Source organism: Aquarana catesbeiana, linkage group LG08, assembly GCF_042186555.1.
Source record: "Aquarana catesbeiana isolate 2022-GZ linkage group LG08, ASM4218655v1, whole genome shotgun sequence".
Lineage (NCBI taxonomy): Eukaryota > Metazoa > Chordata > Amphibia > Anura > Ranidae > Aquarana > Aquarana catesbeiana.
The window spans coordinates 71,358,324-71,384,254 of NC_133331.1; the positions used below are offsets into that span (position 1 = coordinate 71,358,324).

Consider the following 25,931-nt stretch of genomic DNA (forward strand, 5'->3'; position numbering starts at 1 on the left):
TATCCCTTTCACACGATATGCATGGATTTTATGATTATTGTTGTTTATAAAGTGGGTGGAAGCTTTTCCTGACACACCCAAAATGGGCAGTCAGTAGCCAAAGTACTTATTAAAGAGGTGATTCCATTTCATGGGATCCCCTCTGTGATTTACAGTGACAACGGCTCCCATTTTGTAAACCGAACAATACAACAAATTGGTAAATGGTACAATGTTGACCTAAAAAAAAACTCTGGGTCTACTACCCACAATCTGTGGGCACAGTGGAGAGACACAATGGTACCTTAAAGAGTAAACTAAGAAAATTGGAGGAAACAGGGAAAAATAAATGGGTTTAGTGTTTGCCAATGGCATTGTTGAGTATAAGAATTACCCCTACTGCTAAAGGACTAACACCGTATGAAATGTTATATTGTAAACCTTATTATATTCCACAACTAGCCACCGTTCCTCTCCCTAAAGAGGAAATAGACTTGACTTGTATAATAAGAATGTTTTCATAAAATATAACTGGGTCAGAATGTGTAAATGAGAAAAAGAGCTACCCTAAGACTAAAATGCAAAGTATACCCCCATCAGTACAAGCATTACCAGGAAATTTTAATTGTTTCTCTGACAATGACAGTAATGGTACAAATGTTGGCACCCTATCCCCTGAATACTGTGCAACTACAACCCTTACTACAGACATTAAGTACCAACTAAAATGGTTTCAGGAACAAAAACAGCAATTGGCTGATGTTTATTGTTTGTGTGGAGATAAGAGACTAAGGCCCAGACTACCACCTAGATGGGAGGGTAGTTGTGCCCTTACCCGATTACTGCTTCCCTTTTATATAGTTCCTATGAGTGATAAATCAATGAAACTACCAAGTAAATACTTTTTTAAATGAATTAATCAAGAAACACCACAGGGCTCATTTGACAACCGAGTTTATATAGACAAAATAGGTGTTCCACGAGGAGTTCCAGATGAAATTAAAGCGCAGAATCAAATAACAGCAGGATTCACCTCGCTTTTCATATGAGTCCAGCCCAACAAGAATGTCGACTGGATAAACTACATATACTACAACCAGCAAAGGTCTACTACAACCAGCAGAGGTTTGTAAATTACACCAGAGATGCTATCAAAGGCATAGCAGCACAATTGGACGCCACCTCTTTGACAGCGTGGCAGAACTGTATAGCGTTGGATATGTTGCTGGCAGAAAGGGGCTGGGTATGCAAAATGTTCGGCACTTTCTGCTGCACTTTTATTTCAAACAATACGGCACCTGATGGAAGTATCACCAAAGCCTTACAAGGCCTACAAATGCTATCTGAAGAATTAACTGAGAACTCTGGTGTAGAGAACCCCCTGACGAGACTCTTTGAAAAATGGTTTGGTAAATGGGGTGATCTTGTAAAAAGTTTGCTTATCTTTATTGTCATGGCAGCCGCAGTTCTTACATTGTGTGGATGTTGCTGCATTCCCTGTATTAGGGGAATTCTTCAAAGACTGATTGACACATCTTTAACAAAAACTATGCTCCTCCAGAGCGACACGGAACTATACTCGGAACCTGATGATGAATTTACAACTCTCGCTAAGGACTCATCTGTCTAAATGATAATACCTGGTAAAAAAAATAAAAGAACCTGGATATCTGAAGTATTGACATTATTAGTATAAAAGGGGGAAATGTTAGAGAAATTATACTTTAAATGTCAGTTATGAAAGACGCCATTTTGTTTATCATGGCTTAGAAATAAACTATAGTGATAATATAGACTCAGCAATATATAGACTCAGCAATATAAGAAGCTTAGATTTGCAGTTTTTTGAATATATCCTGTATTTTTGTGTTGGCTTGGGGAGTTTTCAAGTCAGTATCCTGTAACCATTGTTAGATGAAGATAAAGTCTGTAACAGACACTTCCACCTTTCCTGTTGTGTCCAGAATAAAGTTGAAAATACATGAGACTGGGCATGTTTTAAGACAGGAAAGGGGGGTGTCCAGGGCTTATAAAAAAGACGTACCACAGTATTCTCTTCAGAAATGACGATGACAGCATGAACATGTAATGCAATTAATTTCTCTTGCATATGCAAGAAATATTACCTTGATGCCCGAGGACGGTCTGAGACGGTGAATTATGTCCCTAACACTATTGCAGCGAGCGTGAGATGTACCTCGCCGAGAACCAGCGCGATGGCATTGTGCTGGAAACATTCTCGCGTGTAGGTACTGCTGTGTGTGCGCCAGTCCACACACTCAATTAAGGATTTATCCAGCACACCAATTAAGGTCTGAACCAGCGCAGTGCATTCATCTTAGTAAATGACCCCCATTGTTTGTTCCTACTAAGTAGGAACAACAATATATCTCCTCCCCCAGTCATTCCTATCCCCATACAGTTAGAAACACTAACTAGGGAACACATTTAACCCCTTGATCGCACCCTAGGGTTAACCCCTTCCATGCCAGTGACATTTATACAGTATTCAGTGCATTTTTATAGCACTGATCGCTGTATAAATGTCAATGGTCCCAAAAATGTGCCAAAAGTGTCTGATCTGTCCTCCGTAATGTCACAGTACCGCTAAAAATCGCAGATCACCGCCATTACTAGTAAAAAAATAAATTAAAAAATGCCATAAATCTTTTCCATAGTTTGTAGACACTATAACTTATGCGCAAACCAATCAATATATACGCTTATTATTATTTTTTGTTTTACCAAAAATATGTAGAAGCATATATATTGGCCTAAACTGAGGAAGAAATTTGTTTTTTAAAAACATTTTGGGGATATTTATTATAGCAAAAAGTAAAAAAATATTGTTTTGTTTTTTTTTCAAAATTGTCGCTTTTTTTTTGTTTATAGCGCAAAAAATAAAAACCGCAAAGGTGATCAAATACCACTAAAAGAAAGCTTTATTTGTGGGGAAAAATGACATCAATTTTGTTTGGGTACAGCGTTGCATGACTGCGCAATTGTCAGTTAAAGCGACGCAGCGCCATTTTGCAAAAAATGACCTGGTCGTTAAGCAGCCAAGTGGTTAATGTACTTGTCCAAAAAAAAAAAAAAAAGGCATGGAAATGATGCTCCAGCATTTGACAATATAGTTAGAAGGGCCCTGCTCAAAATAGCTTACAATCTACAAGGGTAGGACACTAAAAATTAGACACATTAAGCACTTGCAGCCCGCCATATAGCAAAATGACGGCGGCAAAGTGGTTTCAATATCCTGACCGGACATCATATGACGTGAACAGGATATTAAGCCGCTGTGCGCCCCCGGGGGCGCACATCGCGGCGCTTTACCACGTGATCAGCCATGTCCAATCACGGCCGGTGATCGGCTTTTCCTCACTCGCATCTGACAGACGCGAGTAGAGGAGAGCCGATCGGCTGCTCTCCTGACAGGGGGGGGGGTCTGTGCTGATTGTTTATCAGCACAGCTCCCCCTCGGATCCCTCCCAGGACCACCAGGGAAGCCGTCCAGGACCACCAGGATGGCCACCACACTAGACCACCAGGTATGCTTCCTAGACCGCCAGGGAAATACCAATATGTGCCCAGGCAGCTGCCAATCTGTGCCCAGGCAGATGCCAATCAGTGCCCACTCCAATGCCTACCACTGCCAGTGCCACCAGGGATGCCTATCAGTGCCGCGTATCAGTGCCCATCAGTTCCACGTATCAGTGCCCATCAGTGCCCAGCAGTGCCGCCTGTTAGTGCCCAGCAGTGCCGCCTATCAGTGCCCATCAATGCCGCCTATCAGTGCCACCCTATCAGTGCCCATCAGTGCCCATCAGTGCCAACCAGTGCCACCCATGAGTGCCCATCAGTGCCGCCTATCAATGCCCATCAGTGCTGCATATCAGTGCCACCCATCAGTGCCGCCTACCAGTGCCCATCAGTGCCAAATATCAGTGCCCATCATCAGTGCCTGTCAGTGCCCGCTCATTGGTGCCACCTCATCGGTGCCGCCATATCAGTGCCGATCAGTGAAAGAGAAAACTTGCTGCTCAGTGTGAGGCTGTGGAACTTAGTCCAAGTGGAACTGGTCTAAGTGGTGAGTTAAAAACCAGAGTTTAAAACAGGAGATTATAACAGGGGTCATAGTATCTGTGTAGTGTGAGTACCTGAGTGTTTTCTAAGTAATGTGTGTGGATCGTTAGTACTTGTGTATTGTGTACTGTATACTTGAGCATTGTGAGTGCACGTAGGTCTGTGAGTACCTGTGTATTGTCTTGTTGTGTACCTGTGTATTGTCTTGAGTATTAGTGCCAGGAAGCTAGCTGTTAGGTAATTTGGACAAGGGTAAAATCCCCAAATCCTCACTAAATTTAATAGGTACGATGCCCGGCGGGTGTGGAGAGGCGACTCTTTGTACATCTTACTGCATGTATGCGTTCCTTGATCATCCGATCGAGGGTGCATAGAATGCATGAGTGTAAAAAACCTTCTGTGTGCAGCAGTCCCCCCAGCCCCCCCCAATACTCACCTGAGCTCCATCACGATCCAGCGATGTACACATGAGCCTTGGGTCTCTCCCTCCTCATTGACTGAGATAGCAGCGGGAGCCATTGGCTCCCACTACTATCAATCACAGCCAGTGAGCAAATGAGGAGAGAGAGGGGGTGGGGCCGAGTCATGTCTGAATGGACACGCAGAGTGCGCCTGCTTGGGTGCCCCCATTGCAAGCTGCTTGCTGTTGGGGTACTCAACAGGAGGGAGGGGCCAGGAGCGCCGGCAGGGGGACCCGTGAAAAGGAGGATAGGGGCTGCTCTGTGCAAAACCACTACACACAGCAGGTAAGTATAACATGTTTATATTTTTTTTGTTTTTTTTAATTGTGCCTTTAATATCACTTTAAAGTATTCTCTTCATATAAACACAACATTTCTGATATGTGCCTGCTGTACCATGAACTTTTCTCTTTGTATTGCTTCCTTTATGTGAAATTCCTGGTGTTCCTGCCTTGGTCAGTTTTCACTTATCTAACACCACTTAATCCAACGATGTCCCCTCACAAAGTGTCCCCAAGATATTTTGGACATTTTCATGCTCCCAACTTTGTGAGCACAGTTTGGGGATGGCCCCTTCCTATTCCAACATGACTGTGCACCAGTGCACAAACAAGGTCCATAATGACATGGATGAGCGAGTTTGGGTAGAGGAACTTGACTGGCCTGCACAGAGTCCTGACCTCAACCCGATAGAACACCTTTGGGATGAAATTGAGACTGCAAGCCAGGCCTTCTCGTCCACATCAGTGCCTGACCTCACAAATGCGCTTCTGAAAGAATGGTCAAACATTCCCATAGACACACTCCTAAACCTTGTGGACAGCCTTCTAAGATGAGTTGAAGCTGTTATTGCTGCAAAGGAAAGCCAACTCAATATTGAACACTATGGACGAAGACTGGGATGTCATTGAAGTTCATGTGCGTGTAAAGGCAGGCGTCCCAATACTTTTGGTAATATTGTGTATGTCAACACTTTATACTCACCTACACTCTCTGGTAACTTTAACGTGAACTGTAAACAAAAGTGGGGGAAAGACTTGGGTACCATACCTGTTGACCTGTAGAATGATATTTTACAATCTTTACCATGTGTTCCTATATCTTCCTCTCACAGATTGGTGCAATTCTTTATTTTTTCATAGGGTTTATAGAACCCCAGCCTTTCTATACAAGATAGAGGTCAGAGACATTCCCAATAGCAACAAATTCAGAGAGGTTCCAGGTGACCTCATACATTTGGAGAAATTGTTATAATATCGGGGCTATGTGATTACACAAATTAATTCAGTCCTTGGTATACTTATTAGAAACTTTACTTACATGTATTTTACAATACTTTGATTCAGCCAATCTAGACCCATCTGTGACTCTAGCAGTAACCAAATTATTATTTGGCTGCCGAACAGGTTGATGGTGCTTAAATGGGTCTCATTCTCTCCCCCTTCTTTAGGGAATGGTTTGCCAAAGTCTATAAAAATCTCACCTTTAAAAAACATATGTATGGACAGGGGGCACACTTTGTAAATTTTACAATATTTGGGATACATGGCAAGCTGCTACCCAAGGGATCGTTGTGCAATAGCTTATTCTACCCCAAGTGGCTCCTTCTCCCACCTCTTATATTTATTGTCTCTGGATGCTCCCTATAACATAATTGGGCTTACCAGTTCTTAAATGTGTTGGCTTTATTCAAGCTGTTTATTTCTTTATTTTTACCTGGTGATTCTTCCAGTAACAAACTTTCTATCCTAGGGTGACCACAATCATTCTCTGCACCGTATCTATGGAGGAGAAGCATTGTCATCCCAGGACAGGAAGTGTGTTAGGTCTACAGAAGACGTTCTCTTCTCCTCTTCTCCATAACTAAGGCTAGGTTCACAGCAGCCCATGGGAAAAAAATCTCTCTGCGGTGAATCATTTTTCAGAGTGTGTCTAAGTAGTCACTGCCAGCCATTCAGGAGGCATTGCTGGATTTATAAGTGGGCAAAAGGACAGAATGGACCCCCCCCCCCCCATACAAAAATAATATAAAACAATATAAAATGATATAACATATTAAAAATAATATATAATAAAATAATATAAAAGATATAATAATGGAAAATGACTTTCTTTTCTTAATATCTTGGATGTTTTTCCTCTGAACTGGTATGTTGTATCATTTAAAAAATGAATTTTGGCATCTCAAGCTAACCACAGCAAAATGAGGTAGGTAGCCTTTGCCTACGTGTGTGTGTGTACGTGTGACCTCAGAATAATGTTGTGTCATGCATTTAGAAAACGGGTGACTGCCATTGAGAATGTTAACCAACTCTATGTACGAGGGCCAATGTATTTAAGTGAAAATAATCATACCGGGAATTCTTCGTTAACCCTCACATCAATTTGAATTTAAACTATTAGATTAGCACCTGAACGACCACAACATACAGGGATATTCAATGTAATACTGACATAAAATCACACACATAGGTTGGACTTGATGGACTTGTGTCTTTTTTCAACCTCGCCCACTATGTAATTACATAAAACAATCACTCAACACATGACTAAACCAAAAAGTGTATGGGGGGTACAAACTTTCTTTGCAAATGGCTGCCTCGCTTACATTGGTTCTCCCATCCCCATGTAATATCCTGCCCTCTTTCCACTTACGACCACCAACAACCCTTTAAATCCCATTAAATCCTTTATTTCGCTTCCCCAGCCCATTTAAATCATGCCCTTCTCCCCTCCTTGTTAGCTCAAGGCATTCAATAACATAGCGGGGAGCTGCTCTGTAGTCCATAGGGCTGATTTTATTGCCTATACAATGAAAAAGTAAGCAGAGAAACATGCACGTTTACAGGATAAAAATTATGGTGCTAGAAGTAGCCCGTCCTTTCATTTATTTTAGATTATACCCCCTCTTTAATTGTTCTGCTGGGTAAGGCCTGTGATTATGTGGGTCTGTCATCTTTATCCATCCTTCACTACTTTGAGAACCATTGACCTTCAGCAGGCACCAGGTGTCAGAATAATATGATTTAGGAGATGCTGGAAGTGAAACAAGGTTACTGATAATGTCCACCATGAGTAAATGCCAACATCTGCCAAATTTTCCTCCATTCAGTTGGCATGGTGGCATGGGAACTTCCAGGTGTCACCACATGATAATGGATATTTGTGGTATAAAAGTTTCCTGTGGACCCCAGAAATTCTCACTCTCTCACCATGAAGTGTCTTCTGCTCCTCTCACTCCTTGGCCTTGCTGGTAGGTTCTTAACTGAAACCTTTACTTTTAATGACTAAATAATAACATGATATACATTTAACACTTTGGAAATGGTGAATAATCCTTATTTAATGAAGTTAGCCTTCTTCTCTAGGCAGATATAAAAGACAAAGATTGATGAAGCTATGTCATGATTAATACATGGTTACAAGTATTTTTTAAAAACTAGTAATGTAAGTACCTGAAGCTGACCTGATATCAGCCTCTTGCAGTCTCTGCACAGCAGAGCTAGAATGTGGGAGAAAGAAGTAGAAGGGCCCAGTCAGTTCATGTGCTTGCAAGAAACATGCTGAGGGACGGAGAGATGAGCCTATCACTATGCTGCTTTTCTTTTTACTGTCCAGTCATAGCCTGGGGGTGAGTACAAGAGAACCTGGGCTCAGATGAAGTGGGTTGAATAACGCTGGCCATTAGACTAAGGGCCTCTAGGGGCAGAAAAAAAGTACTACAGGGGAAATTTATGCGTTGAACTGAATATTGCAGCAAAAGCGGGTTTAATTATTTTATCTTTTAATTGGCTATTGTTTGTTAATTTTGGCTGAAGTTCAGCTTTGAAACTGAACTCCAGGGATGTTTTTAACCTTACATTGGCCCAGCTTGGTTATATCTAGTTCTTTGTCACAAAATCTGGAGGGCCATTGGGGATAGAGAAGTTTGTTGTAGAAACTTACAAGAAACTGTGCTACAAGATGTCTCTAACTTACAAGCCAACCTCAATGCACTGTTTAATTGGGCAACTATGTGGAAAATGAGGTTTCATTTTGATAAATGTAAAGTTATGCACTTGGGGGCTAAGAATATGCATGCATCATACATACTAGGGGGAGTACAACTGGGGGAATCAATGGTGCAGAAGGATTTGGGGGTTTTGGTAGATCATAAGCTTAATAATAGCATACATGCAATGCCAAGCTGCGGTTTCCAAAGCGAGCAAAGTCCTTTCTTGTCTTAAGAGAGGTATGGACACCAGAGAGAGAGAGATATCATTATCCCCGTGTACAAATCATTAGAAAGACCTCATCTGAAATATGCAGTTCAGTTTTGGGCACCAGTATACAAAAAGGATGTCAGGGAACTGGAGAAAGTGCAGAGAAGAGCAACCAAACTGATACGAGGCATGAAGGAGCTCAGCTATGAGGAACTGATTTTATTATCTCTTCAGAAGAGGAGATTAAGGGGGGAAATGATCAACATGTATACATACATAGTGAGGGGGAATATGTTGAGTTATTCACGTTAAGGTCATCACAGACAACAAAGGGGCACTCTTTACGTCGGACAAAGGGGCACTCTTTAAGTCTGGAGGAAAGGAGATTTAGTCTCCGAATACGGAAAGGTTTCTTCACAGTAAGAGCTGTGAAAATGTAGAATAGACTCCCTCCAGAGTTAGCTAGCTCAGTAGCTTGCTTTAAAAAAAGGCCTGGATTCTTGCCAAGAAAAGGTTTTTTTTGTTTTTTTTGCAGATTAATACTTACCTAGGTGAATGCAGTATCGGTCTGATGCTGCATCTGTCCCCTGGCGCCTCTGCACTGAGAACCAAGTGATCGAAACACAGCCGATCGCTCGGTTCTGACAGCTCCCTGAGCAGAGAGCTGGTGACTGTGAGTCACAGCTCTCTGCTCTGCCCCCTCCTCACTCGCTGAGAGGCTGAGCTGGGTGTCGGTCCAGGCACCTGGCGGATCTAGACTTTATTGTCGCGATGGTGCCTGGACCAACTTCTGTGATGTTAGCAGAGAGCCTGCTCTCTGCTGAAAGTGGGTCAAAGGAGTGCAAAATTAACTGCACTCCTATGATCCATAGGAGAAGTACAGCTTTGGTTATACTTCTCCTTCAATGTATATAATATAACTGGATACTAATATTTATAGGTAAAGGTGATCCAAAGAGTATCCGATTGCCTCTCGGAGGATCAGGAAGGAATTTTTTCCCCTGCTGGATCAAATCCGATCATGCTTTTCTGGGGTTTTTTCCTTCATCTGGATCAACTGTCGGTATAGGATTGTGTATATGGGATTATATGATTTTTATTTTTTTTGCCCCTTTTATTGGTTGAACTAGATGGACTTGTGACTTTTTTCAACCTGACTAACTATGTAACTATATTGCAGAACCTCTTTTGTAGGTTTTATCCATAAAGGTAAAGGTGCTATTAATTTGTGTTGAAAAACCCACCCTGGACTATTCTCATTAATTATAAAAAAATATTTTTTTTTAGCCGCCTTCCACTACAACGATGATGACAAGATTGTAGGAGGCTACACTTGCCCTGTCAACTCTGTCCCCTACCAGGTGTCCCTGTACTCTGGGTACCACTTCTGTGGAGGGTCCCTCATCAATGAGGAGTGGGTGGTCTCTGCTGCTCACTGCTATATGTCGTAAGTAATGTTATTGGCTAAATGGAATGGTTCAGGGGGGTACAATCATTTAGGAACAATATTTTAGGCGTCCAAAACCAGTGGCAAGGCACCAAATTGGACAAACTGACTCTTTAAGCATAGTCATAAACAAAGCAGAAAAAGTTGAGAATGTCTCCTCTAGTTCTTCATAGAACTTTATTTAACACCATTGCTTGCTTATTCAATCTGTAGATAAATGTTCCCAGGAAGAACAATAATCTATGTTCCAAGAAGGAATGAAAAGTGTGCCCTTGTGATATCTGCTTCTTCCATGCTACTGACAGCTGCACAGGCATTGGCCCAATGGGAATATCTCAGTTATTTATAGATCTATCATTATATATTTTTCACAGTTCCATCCCCTATGGGACATAGTACATGTACTACTTTGTCTCATGTTTCTAAGTGCCTTCTAACCCTAGGTATGAAGTCCGACCTGGCCCCCTCCTCTCACTGCCAATCTGACGACAGACATGAAGGAGATGGTCGATTTATAGCTGCTGCTTGTCTTTGCTGTAAACACTTCCCCAAAATATGCAATGGCTGACATATCCCCCTTTCCTCTGCATTCCTCTTGCCATTACTTGTCTCAAGAAAACTGCTCACAGTTGAGACAAGCTGCAGCTATGAATCAGCCATTTCCTTCATAGGTGTTGTATCGGCCACTGTAGCAGGATATGGGGCCAGATCAGACCTCATAACTAGAGTTAGAATACAACTGAAGAGAGGCACTGCTCCAGGTCAGCCAGCAACAGTCAGGCTCAGTAGTACAGGCAGGTGCCAGACTAGTTCACAGCTAATGTATCAATGAGAAGAAAGTCTGGATGGCCACACCACTGAAAAACCACCTGTGTTGGAAAAAATATGTATCAAAAACAGGTAAAAACATCACAAAATAAGCAGCAGGATTTTAGGATGTGATTATTGCCAACGGCTAAAGCCGCTAACAGTAATCATTGTGCTCTCCTGGCAGGGATGGCTCCCCATGCCACCCTACCATGAGAACACAATAGCTCCAGGGGAGAAAGTCCCCCATCAACACTGACTGTATTGATCAGGAAATCAAGCCAAAGAAAATCACATGATCTACAGCCTGCCTTACTCCTAGTAATGCATAGGACTTCACTGTCAAAGTGATCATTATTACTACAACCTCAAAAATTGGCCGATTGGTATGCCTCTAATAGTATGAGTGGGGTGTCCTAAGTCTACTCACAACACAGTGTTACCAGCTAATGGTTTCCCATAAAGTCCCAAAACAACCTGCCCCTCTATACCAGAAAGTATTACATCTAAAAAGAGAGACTGTGACGGGCTCAATTTGGCCAGTATATGTCAACTTTGACTCATTATCATTTAGATATAACAGCCAGTTCTCCATGCTGTCACTATCCCTAGAACAAACAACAAATCATCAATATAATGAAAATAAAACTTTATATAAGCACAAAATTGGTTCATATCTCCAAAGATGTGGGTTCTCACCCACCAACCCATCAACCAACCAACAAAATAGGCCAGTGAGGGAAGGGGAAAACTTAGCCTCCGTGGCTGCTCCACATCTCTGGAGATAATGAACCCCATCAAAAACAAAAAAAATGTGCGTAAGCAAATAATCCAGGGTATGCAAATAAACTCCTTATGATACAAAGAATAACTGCTGTGTCATTACAAGAAATATAAGACAGCCTAGAGCCCCAGCTTACATAGAAAAAGCTAGTGAAGTCACACATCCCCCACACATATTCATCTTTCCAGGGGAAGTCTTTCAATTTTTCTATTTGGTGTCTGTCAAATATCCAGACCCATAACCAGAGGCTGTAACTAATGGTCAACCCACTGGCTGAGCCTTACATTTAAAGAACCAATGCGTGCAACAATCAGCCTTTCAGACAAAGACTCAGGCACACACATATCCAGAGGCTTTAACTGATGGTCAACCCACTGGCTGAATCTTTCCTGTAAATAAACTATGCCTGCAAAAAAATAAAAAATAAAAAATGTCTTCCAGAGGTTCAAGGCCCTTGTGGGTTTTGGGTAGATGGTGGAACACCAGCATAATAAGGGCAGATGGAACAAACATCTGCCCTTCCTCCTCAGTGAAAAAAACCCTTTAACCCTCTAGGACGGATTATAGGTCCTTCCTGAATGCATTGGTGGTGTTACCTCTTGACTTTACATAAGTATCAGCATCAGATAGCTCTAAACTGTACATCTCCGCATTCAAGATGACCACCAACCTTCCCTTATCAGAACTCCTAATCACAATATTAGGACCCGCACGCAAAATTTTAAGAGCCATTAAATTATTATCAACAACAAAGCCTAAAGCAGACACCTTTGAAGCTAAAGGTGTGACATCTTGTTCGACCAGCCTCTAATGCTGCCCATTTCTTTGCCCCTGCAACTCAGGGGGTAAAAATCCAATCCTAACTTAAATGGAATGTTAGATCTAAAAGTAATAAACTCATCTAACATATGATCAGACTCAAAGGCAAGGTCTTCAAGGCCACTTCTAGTGTTAGAATGCACCTAGCAACATGGGACAAAGTACCTCGTGAACTTTGCCCCATAGGGGACAAAACTGTGACATAAAAATTATAGTGATTGATCTTCTTTAAGGACTGAGGTTGGGAACCACTGGGCTATAGGGAAAGGTAGGGTTATCTGTTAGCATGATGTGACCACACAAATCCGCCTCTCTTACAGACGTATTGAGGTCAGGCTTGGTGAACATAACATTGAGGTCTTGGAGGGGACAGAACAGTTCATCTCATCTGCTAAGGTCATCCGTCATCCTAAATACAACTCCTACCTTCTGGACAATGACATCATGCTTATCAAACTGTCCCAACCTGCAGTGATAAGCTCCAGGATCCAGGCAATCCATCTGCCCAGCGAGTGTGATGTGGCCGGCACTCAGTGTTTAATTTCAGGTTGGGGAAACACTCTGAGCAGTGGAGGTGAGTCCAAGTATGTTTTAATTTTATTCTCAATCGCTAATTTAAGCAGAGTGGTTCTATCTAAATATAGGAAACAAAAATAAGTTTCTCTAAGACAATTTCTGTACAACAGCCTCACTGCACCTCCTGTTCAGATGTCCACTTATTCCTGAATTTCTCATTGCTAGCTAATTACCCAGACCTCCTGCAGTGTCTTGAAGCCCCCATCCTGTCTCATGAAGACTGCGTAAATTCCTATCCTGGTCAAATCACTGAAAACATGATCTGTCTTGGGTACCTTGAAGGTGGCAAAGACTCTTGCCAGGTGAGCATACCTTCTTCACTAAAGCATGTCCTCCTGATAATTATCCCGGGCAACAACATTCCTCTTTTTTAGGAGGGCACAATGGTTCTGGAGTATTATCTCAGGTCAGACACATGGTTATTTTATTAGAATCTTATATTATGGTGTCCCAAGATGGTGACAAATTAATAACAAGGCACTACGAATTGACTCTTGGAATCCGATCATGAACAAAGCAAAAAGTTGAGAATGTCTCCTCTAGTTCTTCAAATAACTTTAACCCCCTTGAGTATGCAACCTGTAGATTGGCACTCCTTTACATAAGACCCTAGGCAGAGAGAACATTATTCTATTTTGCAATTTTGAATGGCTCACTTGTGCTATCGGCTTATTTAATGCTATTGACAACTGCACAGGCATTAGCCAATGAAAACCAAGCAGCATGGCTCTACTTAGTTATGACATGGCGACCACATAGGTTTGTTTGCAAACAGGTGTCCCTAATAGTGATGGCTGATGGTGTATTTCTTTCTGAATGTACTCACGTATGTATGCTAGCTATTCTTTATACATTTGGCATAATTGAATGCCTTTAGCTCTCTTCTTATTCAAGTACCTTCTCATCTAAAGCAAGCGCTTTGTTATACGAGCAAGGTAGCAGCCCATATCTCCAAAGAGAGATCAACACCATCATTCACCTGTATAACCACCTAATATCTATCATAAGCCATTCTACTGGTTCAATGGGGTCTCTAGCTCAAACTAATGCCTTTGATTAAAGGAAGTCTTTATTAAAAATTCTGACAATGTATCTCACTTAAACGATATCAAGTAATGGAAATATCATTTAAACCGGTATTTGGAGACCCTACTTGTAAGGATAAAATGTCAATGGGTTTTCCTTTCTGTATCATGTAAGTGAAACATTGCTGGCATCTGCACCCAGGTTTTTGAAGTTATTTTCCATCTGAAACCAGTAAAATAGATAATAAGCCTGTTTTTTTCTTGCAGGGTGACTCTGGTGGTCCTGTGGTTTGCAATGGAGTGCTGCAGGGGGTGGTCTCCTGGGGTATTGGCTGTGCTCTTCCTGGCTACCCTGGCGTTTACACCAAGGTGTGTAATTATGTGTCCTGGATTGGAGACACCATCGCCCAGAACTAAACATCTCTACAAATAATGGTGGGATGAGAAGGATGACATGTATCATTCCAAATCCAATAAAATCATGCACGTGAACCATTACTTTTCTTGTTTTATTTCATATGCAATAGAATATTTTGTATTTTGTGATATTTTTTTGCGTGTTTCAAATGAAGAATGTAGAGCAAAGTTTGAGGCAACTGTCCTGGAAACCTGGGCTGATCCACCAGGCACCTGAATAGCTCTACTGTATAGTCTGGGCTTTTTTATGTTAAACATCTGCTTATATCTTTGACCAATTCAATAATTTAATTACACCTTAACCTCGGTGCCTCTTGTAGTTCCTTAAAGCCCACCATTTTCATAGCTTTTGAGTGATTACTATGTTATTTATAGATAGAGTTATTTTTCCTTTAAATAGTACACACATTTGTTCTGTGAGCATGGAGACAAAATAAAATGTTACTCATTTACAAGAAGTAGAGTAAATGAGGGAAATACCACATTATGGCCACTAGACGGAGTTGACATTCATAGGGAATAAATACTTGTTGACTATGATCATCAGCTCCATCTAGGGGCCATAATGCAGTATTTTCCTGAACCAGTTTATTTTTTTTATAAATTAAGAATGTTCAACCTGGAGAGAAACTAGCCTAATAACATTTGATTATGCTCCCATTCACACAGAATGAATACACTGCAGTTTTGCTGGATAAATAGCTCTATAATGTTTTTTTTTTTTTAAATAATAAAAAATAAGCTCCTAGGTGTTTGCCACTATTATGTGTTTTATTCAAACCTAGTAAAACAAGTCCTTGTAGTTATGAGGGATAATACAGCATCTGCTAACACATGTCAGCTCTCCGCTGACATCAGCAAGGCTGCTATGATTTATAGGAGAGCTGATGTCATTTCTCCGCTCCCTCCCACAGCCTGTGTTGATGCTGCAGCCCACACCAGCCATACTAGTCTATACTAATATCATATGGAAAGGATAATCCTCACTTGTATTGCTATGTCCCCACTGAGATGGTTTCATCTTACTGTCTGCATTGTAAATACATTTTCCAAGTTATTGTGACCCTTATGTGAAAATAAAATGTTGTAGTAATGTGCAACACTCCTCTGCTCATGTGCCATCTATTGCTGCAGATGTGAAGAACTGCTGGCTGAAGATCCACCAAAATCTGACACTTCTAGGTGTTTTGGGTGCCTGGTCCCCCTGCTTCAAATAGTGGTTCAATCCACCAACACCTACATTAAAACATTGTCCTATAGTGATGTACTGGCTTGAAGGAGAAACCACAGCATGCAGCAGGGGACTGAAAATCAACACTTTTGGATATATCAGATTCTGTAGGATTTTCAGCTAACTATTCCTTTTTAGCATTGCAAAGATCAGCAGTGAGGGCAGTAGGAGAGATGAGTATTCATTGTCTTATTTGTAGGGGGCATATTATTGTAAAGTTTTATTTTAGTCCCTGTAAGTCAGTTGCGGTAAACTTTCTTGATATGGGGGGCCTCAAGTGCAGCCTCTGACATACCCAAAGGGTCATACATAAAATTCTGTGAATATTCATTATTAGAGTCAACAGACACAGAACACTTACCCTTGAACCATTAATTAGAATGGTAAATAATTCCCCATCAATACAGGGCTTTTAAGTAGGAGCCAAATTATATAAATTTGCAGCATATGCCGATGATCTCCTGTTTTTTATCACCCATCCACATATCTCACTGCCTAACCTATGTAAAATCTTTGCACATTACAAATATCTCTCTAACTTCAAAGTAAACTATAAAAAATCTGAGGCGTTGAACTTAACACTAACAGGAAATAACTACATGGAATAATTGCACCTTTAAATGGGAAGACAAGGCCATTAAATATCTTGGTATCAGGCTCACCCTGAAAATGGGATCAATATATACAATGAATTTTAAGCCACTTCTACAAAACATTAATAAGGTTTTGGAGAAATGGTCCTTAAAATATTTTTCCTGGTTTGGTAGAGCAGCCATAATAAAAATTACAATCTTGCCTAGAATTCTGTACTTCTTCCAGACTCTACCGGTCCTGTTACCAGAGAGCTTTTTTCATGCATTGAACTCCATGACTAGGAGATTTGTTTGGTCTAAAAACCCATGTATCAACCTCATGCTACTCACCAAAGCAAAACACATTGAAGGCATGGGTTTTCTAAATTTCAGAAACTATTATATAGCCTCGCATGTGAATCGCATAATAGATTGGAACTGTCATGGAGACAATAAGGCCTGGGTGGGTCTGGAAAATGTCAAAGGGCCTATCCTGACAAAACACACACCTTGGTTTGCATGGGAAGCATGCTCTACAGAACTTAAAAATCATCCAACTGTAGGAGCCATGCTAAAAATTATTAAAAATGCAGGACTGATCTCATTACCAGGTCCATTGACTCCATTTAGTAATAACCCTGAATTCCCACCAGGTCAAAAAATGTTAACAGTCAAGATAGAAGACAAGATAAAACCCTTGTTAGCAATACACTGTTTTGATAAAAACAGAGTGAAATCATTACTAGAATTTAATCAGGCAAGCGGACAAGAAGCATTATCACAATGGGAATATCGCCAAATTTATAGCATCATCTCCAACCCCAATAAACCTAAATATTGTACTAGGCGTGCCTAAAGGCTGAAAAAAGTGAAAAAAACCTACTTCTTTGGCATATACATGGCTGCAATCATCAGGATCCACAGAACTAAACAAACACAAAAGATTATGGGAAGATGCCCTAAACACTGCTTTTAGCGGTGATCAATAGTTACATGCATGTGTGTTTGCGCACAAATGCTCAATTAGCACAGGCAACCAAGAAACTTCCTACAAACTTTTGACAAATTGGTACAATACACCATCTAAAATTCAAAAATGGTTCCCCACGGCTTCAGATTTATGCTGGAGATGCAAGGGGGCAAAAGGAACCACGTACCATATATGGCGGGATTGCGACCTGATACGTCCTTTTTGGCAAAAGGTTTGTGACATCATTAAACACATTACAGATACTTCAATTCCACTAACGGCAGCTTGCTGCATTTTACACATTTCTAACGGCCCAAGGAAGGGATATAAGCGATCATTGACTAGATTTCTACTTACAGCTGCGAAAGCTCTAATTGCCAGATATTGGAAAAACACAAAAACACCCACTATTAAAGAATGGCTCTTTAATGTACACGATATGTATGGCACTGAGGAAACAAGGTCCATAGCTCACGAAACTACAGAAAAATGTAACACTTTGGGGACACTTTGGGGAGAGCATGGGTTATGTACAAATACTCTGAAGAATTGAAGTCCCTTACGGCTGCAGACAGAGACCTAGCAACCTCATGGCTTATCTAAATCACCTCTCTTTCTTTTCACTTATCTTTCCTTTCACCTTATACATGCTATTTCTATTTCTATATCTATCCCCGTAACCTTGTAAGGTTACTTAAATTAAAACGTATATAATACTGTTATAACATTTTTTAAGTTAAAACACATTTTTTGTGAGCAAAAACATATATAGTATGGGTCCTTGGTCATGACTGGGAAACCCAGCCAGTTAATGTTTTTCATACATTAAATGTAAAACGAACAAACACAATCTATGACTATTAGAGCTATAATATATTGTGTTTTTGTGAATTGTTATAGCCATCATAATGTAGTATACAATTAAGATTTTTTGTGTTACTGTAATGCTTTCACTGTATTTCAATAAAAACTTTATTGAGAAAAAAACAGACACAGAACAAAATATAGTCGATGACTATAGGCATGATACAAGAAAATGTCAGAGACTGCTGACACGACATAAGAGATTCTCAGAGCTGTGGACATAATACAGTAAATGCTCTGAAACTGCAGGTGTGATACAAGAGATGGCCAGAGACTGCAGAAATGATACAAGAGATGGTTATAGACTGCAAGCATGGTACAGGATATGGTCAGAGACTGCAGACATACAATATCTCACAAAAGTTATTATACACCTCACATTTCTGTAAATCTTTTATTATATCTTTTCATGTGACAACACTGAAGAAATGACACTTTGCTACAATGTAAAGTAGTGAGTGCACAGCTTGTATAACAGTGTAAACTGCACATTAACAGCCGGGTGGGAGCTCTCTCCTTCTGAGTGGACGTTCCTGAACGTCCTTCAGAAAGGAGCAGGATCGCGCGGGCGCGCACCCGCGCGATCCCGCGCGATCCCGATGTGCGCGTGTCCCCCGGACATGCCGCATTTTGGAATGGCAGGATGGCACTGTGATTTGCACTCCTGATCTGGACGATGGCTGTGTCTAATCACAGCCATCGTAATGTAAACATATTGGGAGGGGTGACATCTGACAGTGGGTCGCGCCGATGCGATCCTGATCCCGATCTGCCTGTGTCCCCCAGAGACAGGAGAGTAGTACAAGACAGGAGGGCCATGTGATTGGCCCTCCTGATCACATGACGCCTGTGTCCAATCACAGTCGTCATGTAATGTAAATAGAGAGCGGTTGTAACTGCTCTCATCTCTTCCTCTCCTCACACAGAGCCTGTCAGTGAGGAGAGGAAGAGACAATCTGTGCTGCAGCCGGGAGATAAGTGAGTTTTTAGCTGTTTGTCTACTGTTTACCCACTGATCACCCAGCTAGTGTCCCCAAAACACAGTGTACCCAAAACACAGTGTCTCAAAAACAGTGAAAACACCTGTCATACAGTGAACATCTGCCCGTCAACAACTGGCACATCTGTCCGCCAACAGCTGGCACATCTGCCCGCCAACAGCTGGCACATCAGCCCGTCAACAGCTGGCACATTAGCCGCCCGCCATCATCAGGCACATCTGCTGCAATCATCAGGCACCTCTGCCGCCCACCAACATCAGGCACATCTGCCCGCCAACATCAGGCACATCTGCTCGCCAACATCAGGCACATCTAGCCGCCCACCATCTGGCGCGGCCGCCCGCCATCTGGCACATCTGCCGCCTGCCATCTGACACATCTGCCCACCATCTGGCACATCTGCCCGCCAACATGACTAAAAGATCATACAGTGCAGAGGTGGCACTCCAGATACTGCAGAGTATGTCAGACGAGAGTAGCAGGGAACTCTCTCCGTCAGACTCGGATAGCGACTATGAGCCAGTGGAAAGCAGTGGCTCCGAGATGGAACCTGGGGAAGATAGAATTCTAACAAGGAGAATCGGGAGATATGAGCAGGCGCAGACATCCACCAGCAGCGCACCACTCCAGGGCATCCACCAGCAGGCATCCACCAGCAGCGCAGCACTCCAGGATGATATGCAGGCATCCACCAGCAGTGCAGTACTCCAGGGCATCCACCAGCAGGCATCCACCAGCAGCACAGCACTCCGGGATAGGCAGGCATCCACCTGCAGTTCTGCAACCTTCCTAGAGTATAGGCCAGATGCTAGCAATGGAGCATCCCATCAACGAGGCAGGGCCCATACTAGCCTCCCAGATGTTCTACTGCATCCAACATGGCTGCCCGATACGTCAGTAGAACCTGTAATTCCCCTTTTTACAGCCCAGCCAGGCCCTCAGATACAGTCAGAAAATGTAACCCCAATTTATTATTTTCACTTATTTTTTACAGATGATCTCCTAAATTACATTGTGGAGCAATGTAATTAATACGCCAGCCAACATATAGCCAACAATCCAAATTCTTCATATGCCCATTCTTCTGTTTGGAAACCCCTTACCGTGGAAGAATTTAAAATTTTCCTTGGCCTAACCCTCAACATGGGGCTGACAAAAAAAATGAACTCCATGCCTACTGGTCTACCGAACCTATCCACCACATGCCGGTCTATTCGTCAATGATGCCCAGAAACCGTTACGAGATGATTATGAGATTTTTACATTTCAACAACAATGCCCAATGCCCCCCTCAAAATCATCCCAGTTATTCAAAATTCGGCCCCAATCAATTTTTTTTGCGCCAGCTTCAAGAAGATGTTTACCCCTGATATAAATATTTGTGTAGCTGAATCCCTAGTACACTTCCCTGGAAGACCTGGAATAAAGCAATACCTCCCCAGTAAAAGAGCCAGACGTGGGGTAAAATTTTATAAGGCATGTGACAGGGCCATGGGTTACACATATGAATTCATCATTTATGAGGGAAAAGACAGACAGCTAAAACCCCCTAGATGCCCTACCTACATGGGAACAAGTGGCAAAATTGTCTGGCAGCTGATCGAACCAGTGCTTGGGAAAGGTTACCACCTATACGTAGACAATTTCTACACGAGTCTCCCACTTTCCCGCCATTTGTACCAAAAGAAGACTGTGGCCTGTGGGACAGCACGGACCAACCGCAAAGGCTTCCCACAGAGATTGGTCGCCAAGAAATTGAAACAGGGTGAAATGGCCAGTATGTGGGCTGAAGAGGTACTAGCGCTGAAGTGGAGAGATAAAAAAAGAGATGTCTACATCCTTTCCACAATGCATGATGAAACCCTGTTGGAACTGCAGAGAAGAAAAGGCCCCATCCAGAAGCCAAAATGTGTGCATGAGTATAACCTATACATGGGGGGTGGATATGAACGACCAGATGATGCAACCCTACTTGGCCACCAGGAATCACTGTTTTGGTACAAGAAAGTTGCCATTTATTTGATGCAACTAGCCCTGTTCAATTCATATATTATTTTTTCTAAGTGCACCCAAAGTTCCCTAACCTATCTGAAATTCCAAGAAGACGTTATCACAGCCCTTCTCTATCCCCATGGCCAAGCCCCTCAACTAATTCGCTCTGATGCATTAGCCAGACTCCATGAAAGGCACTTTCCCGAAATCTTCCCTCTTGCCCAAACAGGTCGCAAACCCCCCAAAAAATGTTGTGCGTGTTCAAGTAGAGGAATTTGCCATGAAACCGATACTTCTGTCCCCAATGTCCCTCCCAGCCAGGCCTCTGTATTGGAGAGTGCTATTGGAGCTATCATGCTTCACTACACTATCAGTAGTGAAGATGATTTTTTTCCAGCTTCCACTATCTGCCATTTCTGTGAATGACCCGGACTGTTAACGACTATGCCTCTGCCAAACATGTTTCTGCCTTCAACGTGAATTGACCTGGGCCTGTTAAATGACCATGCTTTTTGCCTGCCCTAAACTAATCATTTGTCCTGCCACTGTACAGCACAGGGGTCTCACATATGTGAGGGGCTCCAGAAAAGGTTGTCCGTGTGGAGAAAACGTTTTTTTCCGGGTTTTTAGTTTTCTCAGATTAGGGTCTGGAGATTCAGAGGCTTCGTAGAGATTTGGGTGGGAAGAAGCCGCTACCCTGTCCTCAGGTCTTACCTGACCAAGGCCCAATGTTATAGTGCTGCCTGCTGCCACCTGAACTGGTCATGCCTCTGCCTGCCACCTGAACTGGCCATGCCTTTACCTGAAACCTGAACTGGCCATGCCTTTGCATGCCACCTGAACTGGCCATGCCTCTGCCTGCCACCTGAACTGGCCATGCCTCTGCCTGCCACTGGAACTGCCTGCTAAACCTTGGACTGTACTGAACCATGTTCATACTTTTCCATATCTGTTTGCTGCCTGGGCAATTGATGGAAATTTGCTTTGGCTGTCTGGACAAATGCTTTGACTGCTCTGGAACGGTATTCCTGCCTGCTAAAACCACAGGTGAGCCTTTTTTTTACCCTTTGCTCAGCAGAATGTATTTTGGGGTGTAATTCTTGGTGTGTACATGCTGTTAGAAGCCTGAAGGTGCTACTTGCATGTTGGGCCTATGTATGTGGCCAAGTAGTGGAAAAGTCTCACACATGGGGTATTGCCATACTCAGGATGAGTAGCAGAATGTATTTTGGGGTGTCATTTTGGCTATGTACATGCTATGTGTTAGAAAGATCTTCTAAATTAAAAACTTTGTGAGAAACAAATATGTTTTCATTTTCTTTCCACATTTTCCAAAAACTTTTGGAAAGAAATGACATGTTCAAAAGACTCATTATGCCTCATAGAATATACATTGGGGTGTTTTCTTTCCAAAATGGGGTCATTTTGTGGGTAATTCCATTGTCCTGGTGCTCCAGGGCCTTCAAAATTGTGATAGGTACTCAGGAAATGAAATGTGTAATTTATGCCTTTAGAATGACTGATGGTGCTACATGGATGTCGGGCCTCTGTATGTGGCTAGGCTGTGGAAAAGTCTCACACATGGGGTATCGCTATGCTCGGGACAAGTAGCAGAATGTATTTTGGGGTGTAATTTTGGCTATGTACATGCTATGTGTTAGAAAGATCTTCTAAATTGACAACTTTGTGAGAAAAAAATAGGTTTTCATTTTCATTCCACATTTTCCAAAAACTTTTGGAAAGAAATGACATGTTCAAAAGACTCATTATGCCTCACAGAATATACATTGGGGTGTTTTCTTTCCAAAATGGGGTCATTTTGTGGGTAATTCCATTGTCCTGGTGCTCCAGGGCCTTCAAAAATGTGATAGGTACTCAGGAAATGAAATGTGTAATTTATGCCTTTAGAACGTCTGATGGTGCTACATGGATGTCGGGCCTCTGTATGTGGCCAGGCTGTGGAAAAGTCTCACACATGGGGTATCGCCATACTCAGGACGAATAGCAGAATGTATTTTGGGGTGTAATTGCAATTACGCCTGCACCGTGTGTGAGAAATAACTTGTAAATATGACAATTTAGTGAAGAAAAAAAAAAAAAAAAATATATATATATATATATATATATATATATATTGTAGCAGAGCGTCCCAGAGAGAGCCAGGAAAAGTCCTGTTCGGGGTTTATACATCTCCCAGGCTCCTCTCATACAGGTTCAGGGATCTCTGATCCATGGTCCAGTTCAGGTCTTGGTCCTCTCCCCCAGGCTAATTTAAAGCTCACCTGTGCAAAACAGCCCTTGCTCTTGGCCTGGGATACTCAGACAAGCTTCTGTGTAGGAGAGAAAAAAGGTATGTGGAAGCTGACAAGCTGTAGGCTTGCTCAGCCTGGTAGTTAGGATCTGTAAATATTGTTTAGTTAGTGCCGAGACACGGCTAGGTTTTGTTTTGGCTATTTTTGTTCCTATTTGTTTTGTTTGGAACACTGTACAGCACCTGTATATAGACTTGTATATATCACAAATAAACACCGCACTGTTTGTCACTATTTCACTGGAGTTGGTATCTGTGCCTGAAAGACTGCTCATCCCAGGGAGCTTTGTACCTGCTACCTGTCCCCCAGGTTACATATGGTGGAGACTGCGACCAGCTGTAGTAAGTTACTACTTAAAAGGCCAGTACCTAGAGTGACTAAACATGGAGGAAATCCTAAAACAATTGGTGATATCCAACGCTGCACAGCAACAATCCAATGCTGCACAGCAACAAGCAAACGCTGCACTGCATCAAGCAAACGCCACACAGCAACAAACAAATGAGTTATCGAAGAGGCTGTTTGAACAGCTAGCCAATGATGCAAAAGAGGATAGGAAAACCTTGGCTGCGGTTGTGGAGACGCTAGCACAGTGGTCACCTGCTAAAGTTAATGTTGTTGGAGACAAGCCTTCAGCCATCCATGTGGGTCGCTTTCTTTCCAAGATGACTGCAGATGATGATCCAGAGGCCTTTCTCTTAACGTTTGAACGGACCACTGAGAGGGAAGGTTGGCCCAAAACCCAGTGGGCAGGACTGGTCGCCCCCTTGCTGTCTGGAGAATCGCAGAAGGCCTACTATGATTTGGAGTCAGCAGAAGCAGGAGACTATGAAAAGGTCAATCGGGAAATCCTGGCGCGACTTGGTGTCACCTTGGCAGTTCGAGCACAGCGGGTCCACAGCTGGTTCTTCCAAGACGAGAGGCCCCCAAGATCGCAGATGTTCGACCTAATTCACTTGGTGAGAAAATGGCTACAGCCGGAGTCCCTGTCTGGGCCACAAATAGTGGAGCGTGTGGTCATGGACCGGTTCCTGAGGTCACTTCCAGTTCCCCTGCAGAAGTGGGTGAGTCAAGGAGACCCCAACTCGGCGGACAACCTCGTGGAACTTGTTGAAAGGTACTTTGCTGCAGAGAACCTGGTCGCCATCCCTACAGCCGCACGGACTTTCCGCCCAAAGCCACGGTCTCCCCAGGCAACCGGTAAGACTGTTCCAGGGGAAGTGGGTGGTAAGCATGGCAAGGAAATAGGGGGGAGGATTTTTGGTGCCAGGACTGAAGTTTGGCGTCCCAAACAAGGGAAGCTACTGCCTGTCAGCAAACCAAACTGTGGAAACATCAGGTGTTTTCGTTGCCAAGAACTGGGACATGTTGCAGCAAATTGTCCATTGACAGATGAACCAATGCAGTGCGATCTGTCTATTAGAAGGCAGGCTATGTTTGCTGCTGTTTCATGCGCTGCAGCACCAAGTATGGGAAAACACATGTGCCAAATGACTGTTAATAATAAGCCTATTACGGCCTTGCTAGACTCTGGAAGTCTAGTGACTTTGGTTACAGCTGAGATGGTTGACACTGTGAATTTGCATGCTAAAAAAGTTGCTGTGATCTGTGTACATGGGGATACCCGCGAGTATCCTATAGCCACTGTTCAGTTTAAAACTGGCTTAGGTACGGTGACCCATCCGGTCGGACTTGTGCCCCACTTGGTGCACGAGGCCATCATTGGTAGGGACTTCCCTAAGTTTTGGGAACTGTGGGATCGTCCCGACCCGGTCGCAGTAGCTGACTCAGTGACAGAGCCAGAACTCCTGGCCGCTACTGACAATGTGGGTTCAGGGGACTCTTCTCAGGGCTCCCCAGGTTTTCCTTTCTCAGTTATGGCAGGAGAGCTGGAGGAGCCTGAGGAGGTCCCCACAACCAGTGGAGCTGGACAGCCATCTGCTGAATCTGAGCCTACGTTGGAGTTTGCTGACCTTAATGTACACAAGGAAAATTTTGGTACCGAGCAGAGAAAAGACCCAACCCTTGCCAGGGCCTGGGAAAATGTAATGGTGATTAATGATGTACCTGTCGAATCAGTGGACAGGCTCTGTTTTCCTTATTTTAGCAGCAATGAGGATTTAATGTATCGTGTATGTAAAAAAAATTATGAAGTGGTTGAACAGTTGGTGGTCCCTAAGCCATACAGACGGGTGGTGTTGGAACTTGCCCATGGGCACTTGCTAGGAGGTCATTTAGGGGTTGAGAAAACTACTGAAAGGGTGTTGCGCAGGTTTTATTGGCCCGGAATACAGAAGGATATTGCGAATTATTGTCAATCCTGTCCTGTGTGTCAGATGTCAGCCCCACTACAACACTTCCGAAGTCCTTTAGTGCCCTTGCCCATTAT

General features: G+C 42.7%; 1 protein-coding gene across 1 annotated transcript; it reads left to right on the top strand.

The window, feature by feature from the left end:
* The first annotated feature begins 7,736 nt into the window (after positions 1–7,736).
* LOC141105820 (trypsin-like) lies at positions 7,737–14,600 on the top strand. Its single transcript, XM_073595954.1, has 5 exons — positions 7,737–7,776; positions 10,013–10,172; positions 12,903–13,156; positions 13,324–13,460; positions 14,451–14,600. Exons 1-5 carry the CDS (start codon positions 7,737–7,739, stop codon positions 14,598–14,600), a joined length of 741 nt encoding a protein of 246 aa, XP_073452055.1.
* The last annotated feature ends 11,331 nt before the right edge of the window (positions 14,601–25,931 follow it).

Bases quoted from the DNA above. Each gene is read 5' to 3' on its own strand.
- LOC141105820 (XM_073595954.1), top strand. From the start codon at position 7,737: ATGAAGTGTCTTCTGCTCCTCTCACTCCTTGGCCTTGCTG. The intron at 10,173-12,902 runs GTAAGTAATGTT...CCTCTCTTACAG, and splicing joins GCTGCTCACTGCTATATGTC to ACGTATTGAGGTCAGGCTTG. The intron at 13,461-14,450 runs GTGAGCATACCT...TTTTTCTTGCAG, and splicing joins GTGGCAAAGACTCTTGCCAG to GGTGACTCTGGTGGTCCTGT.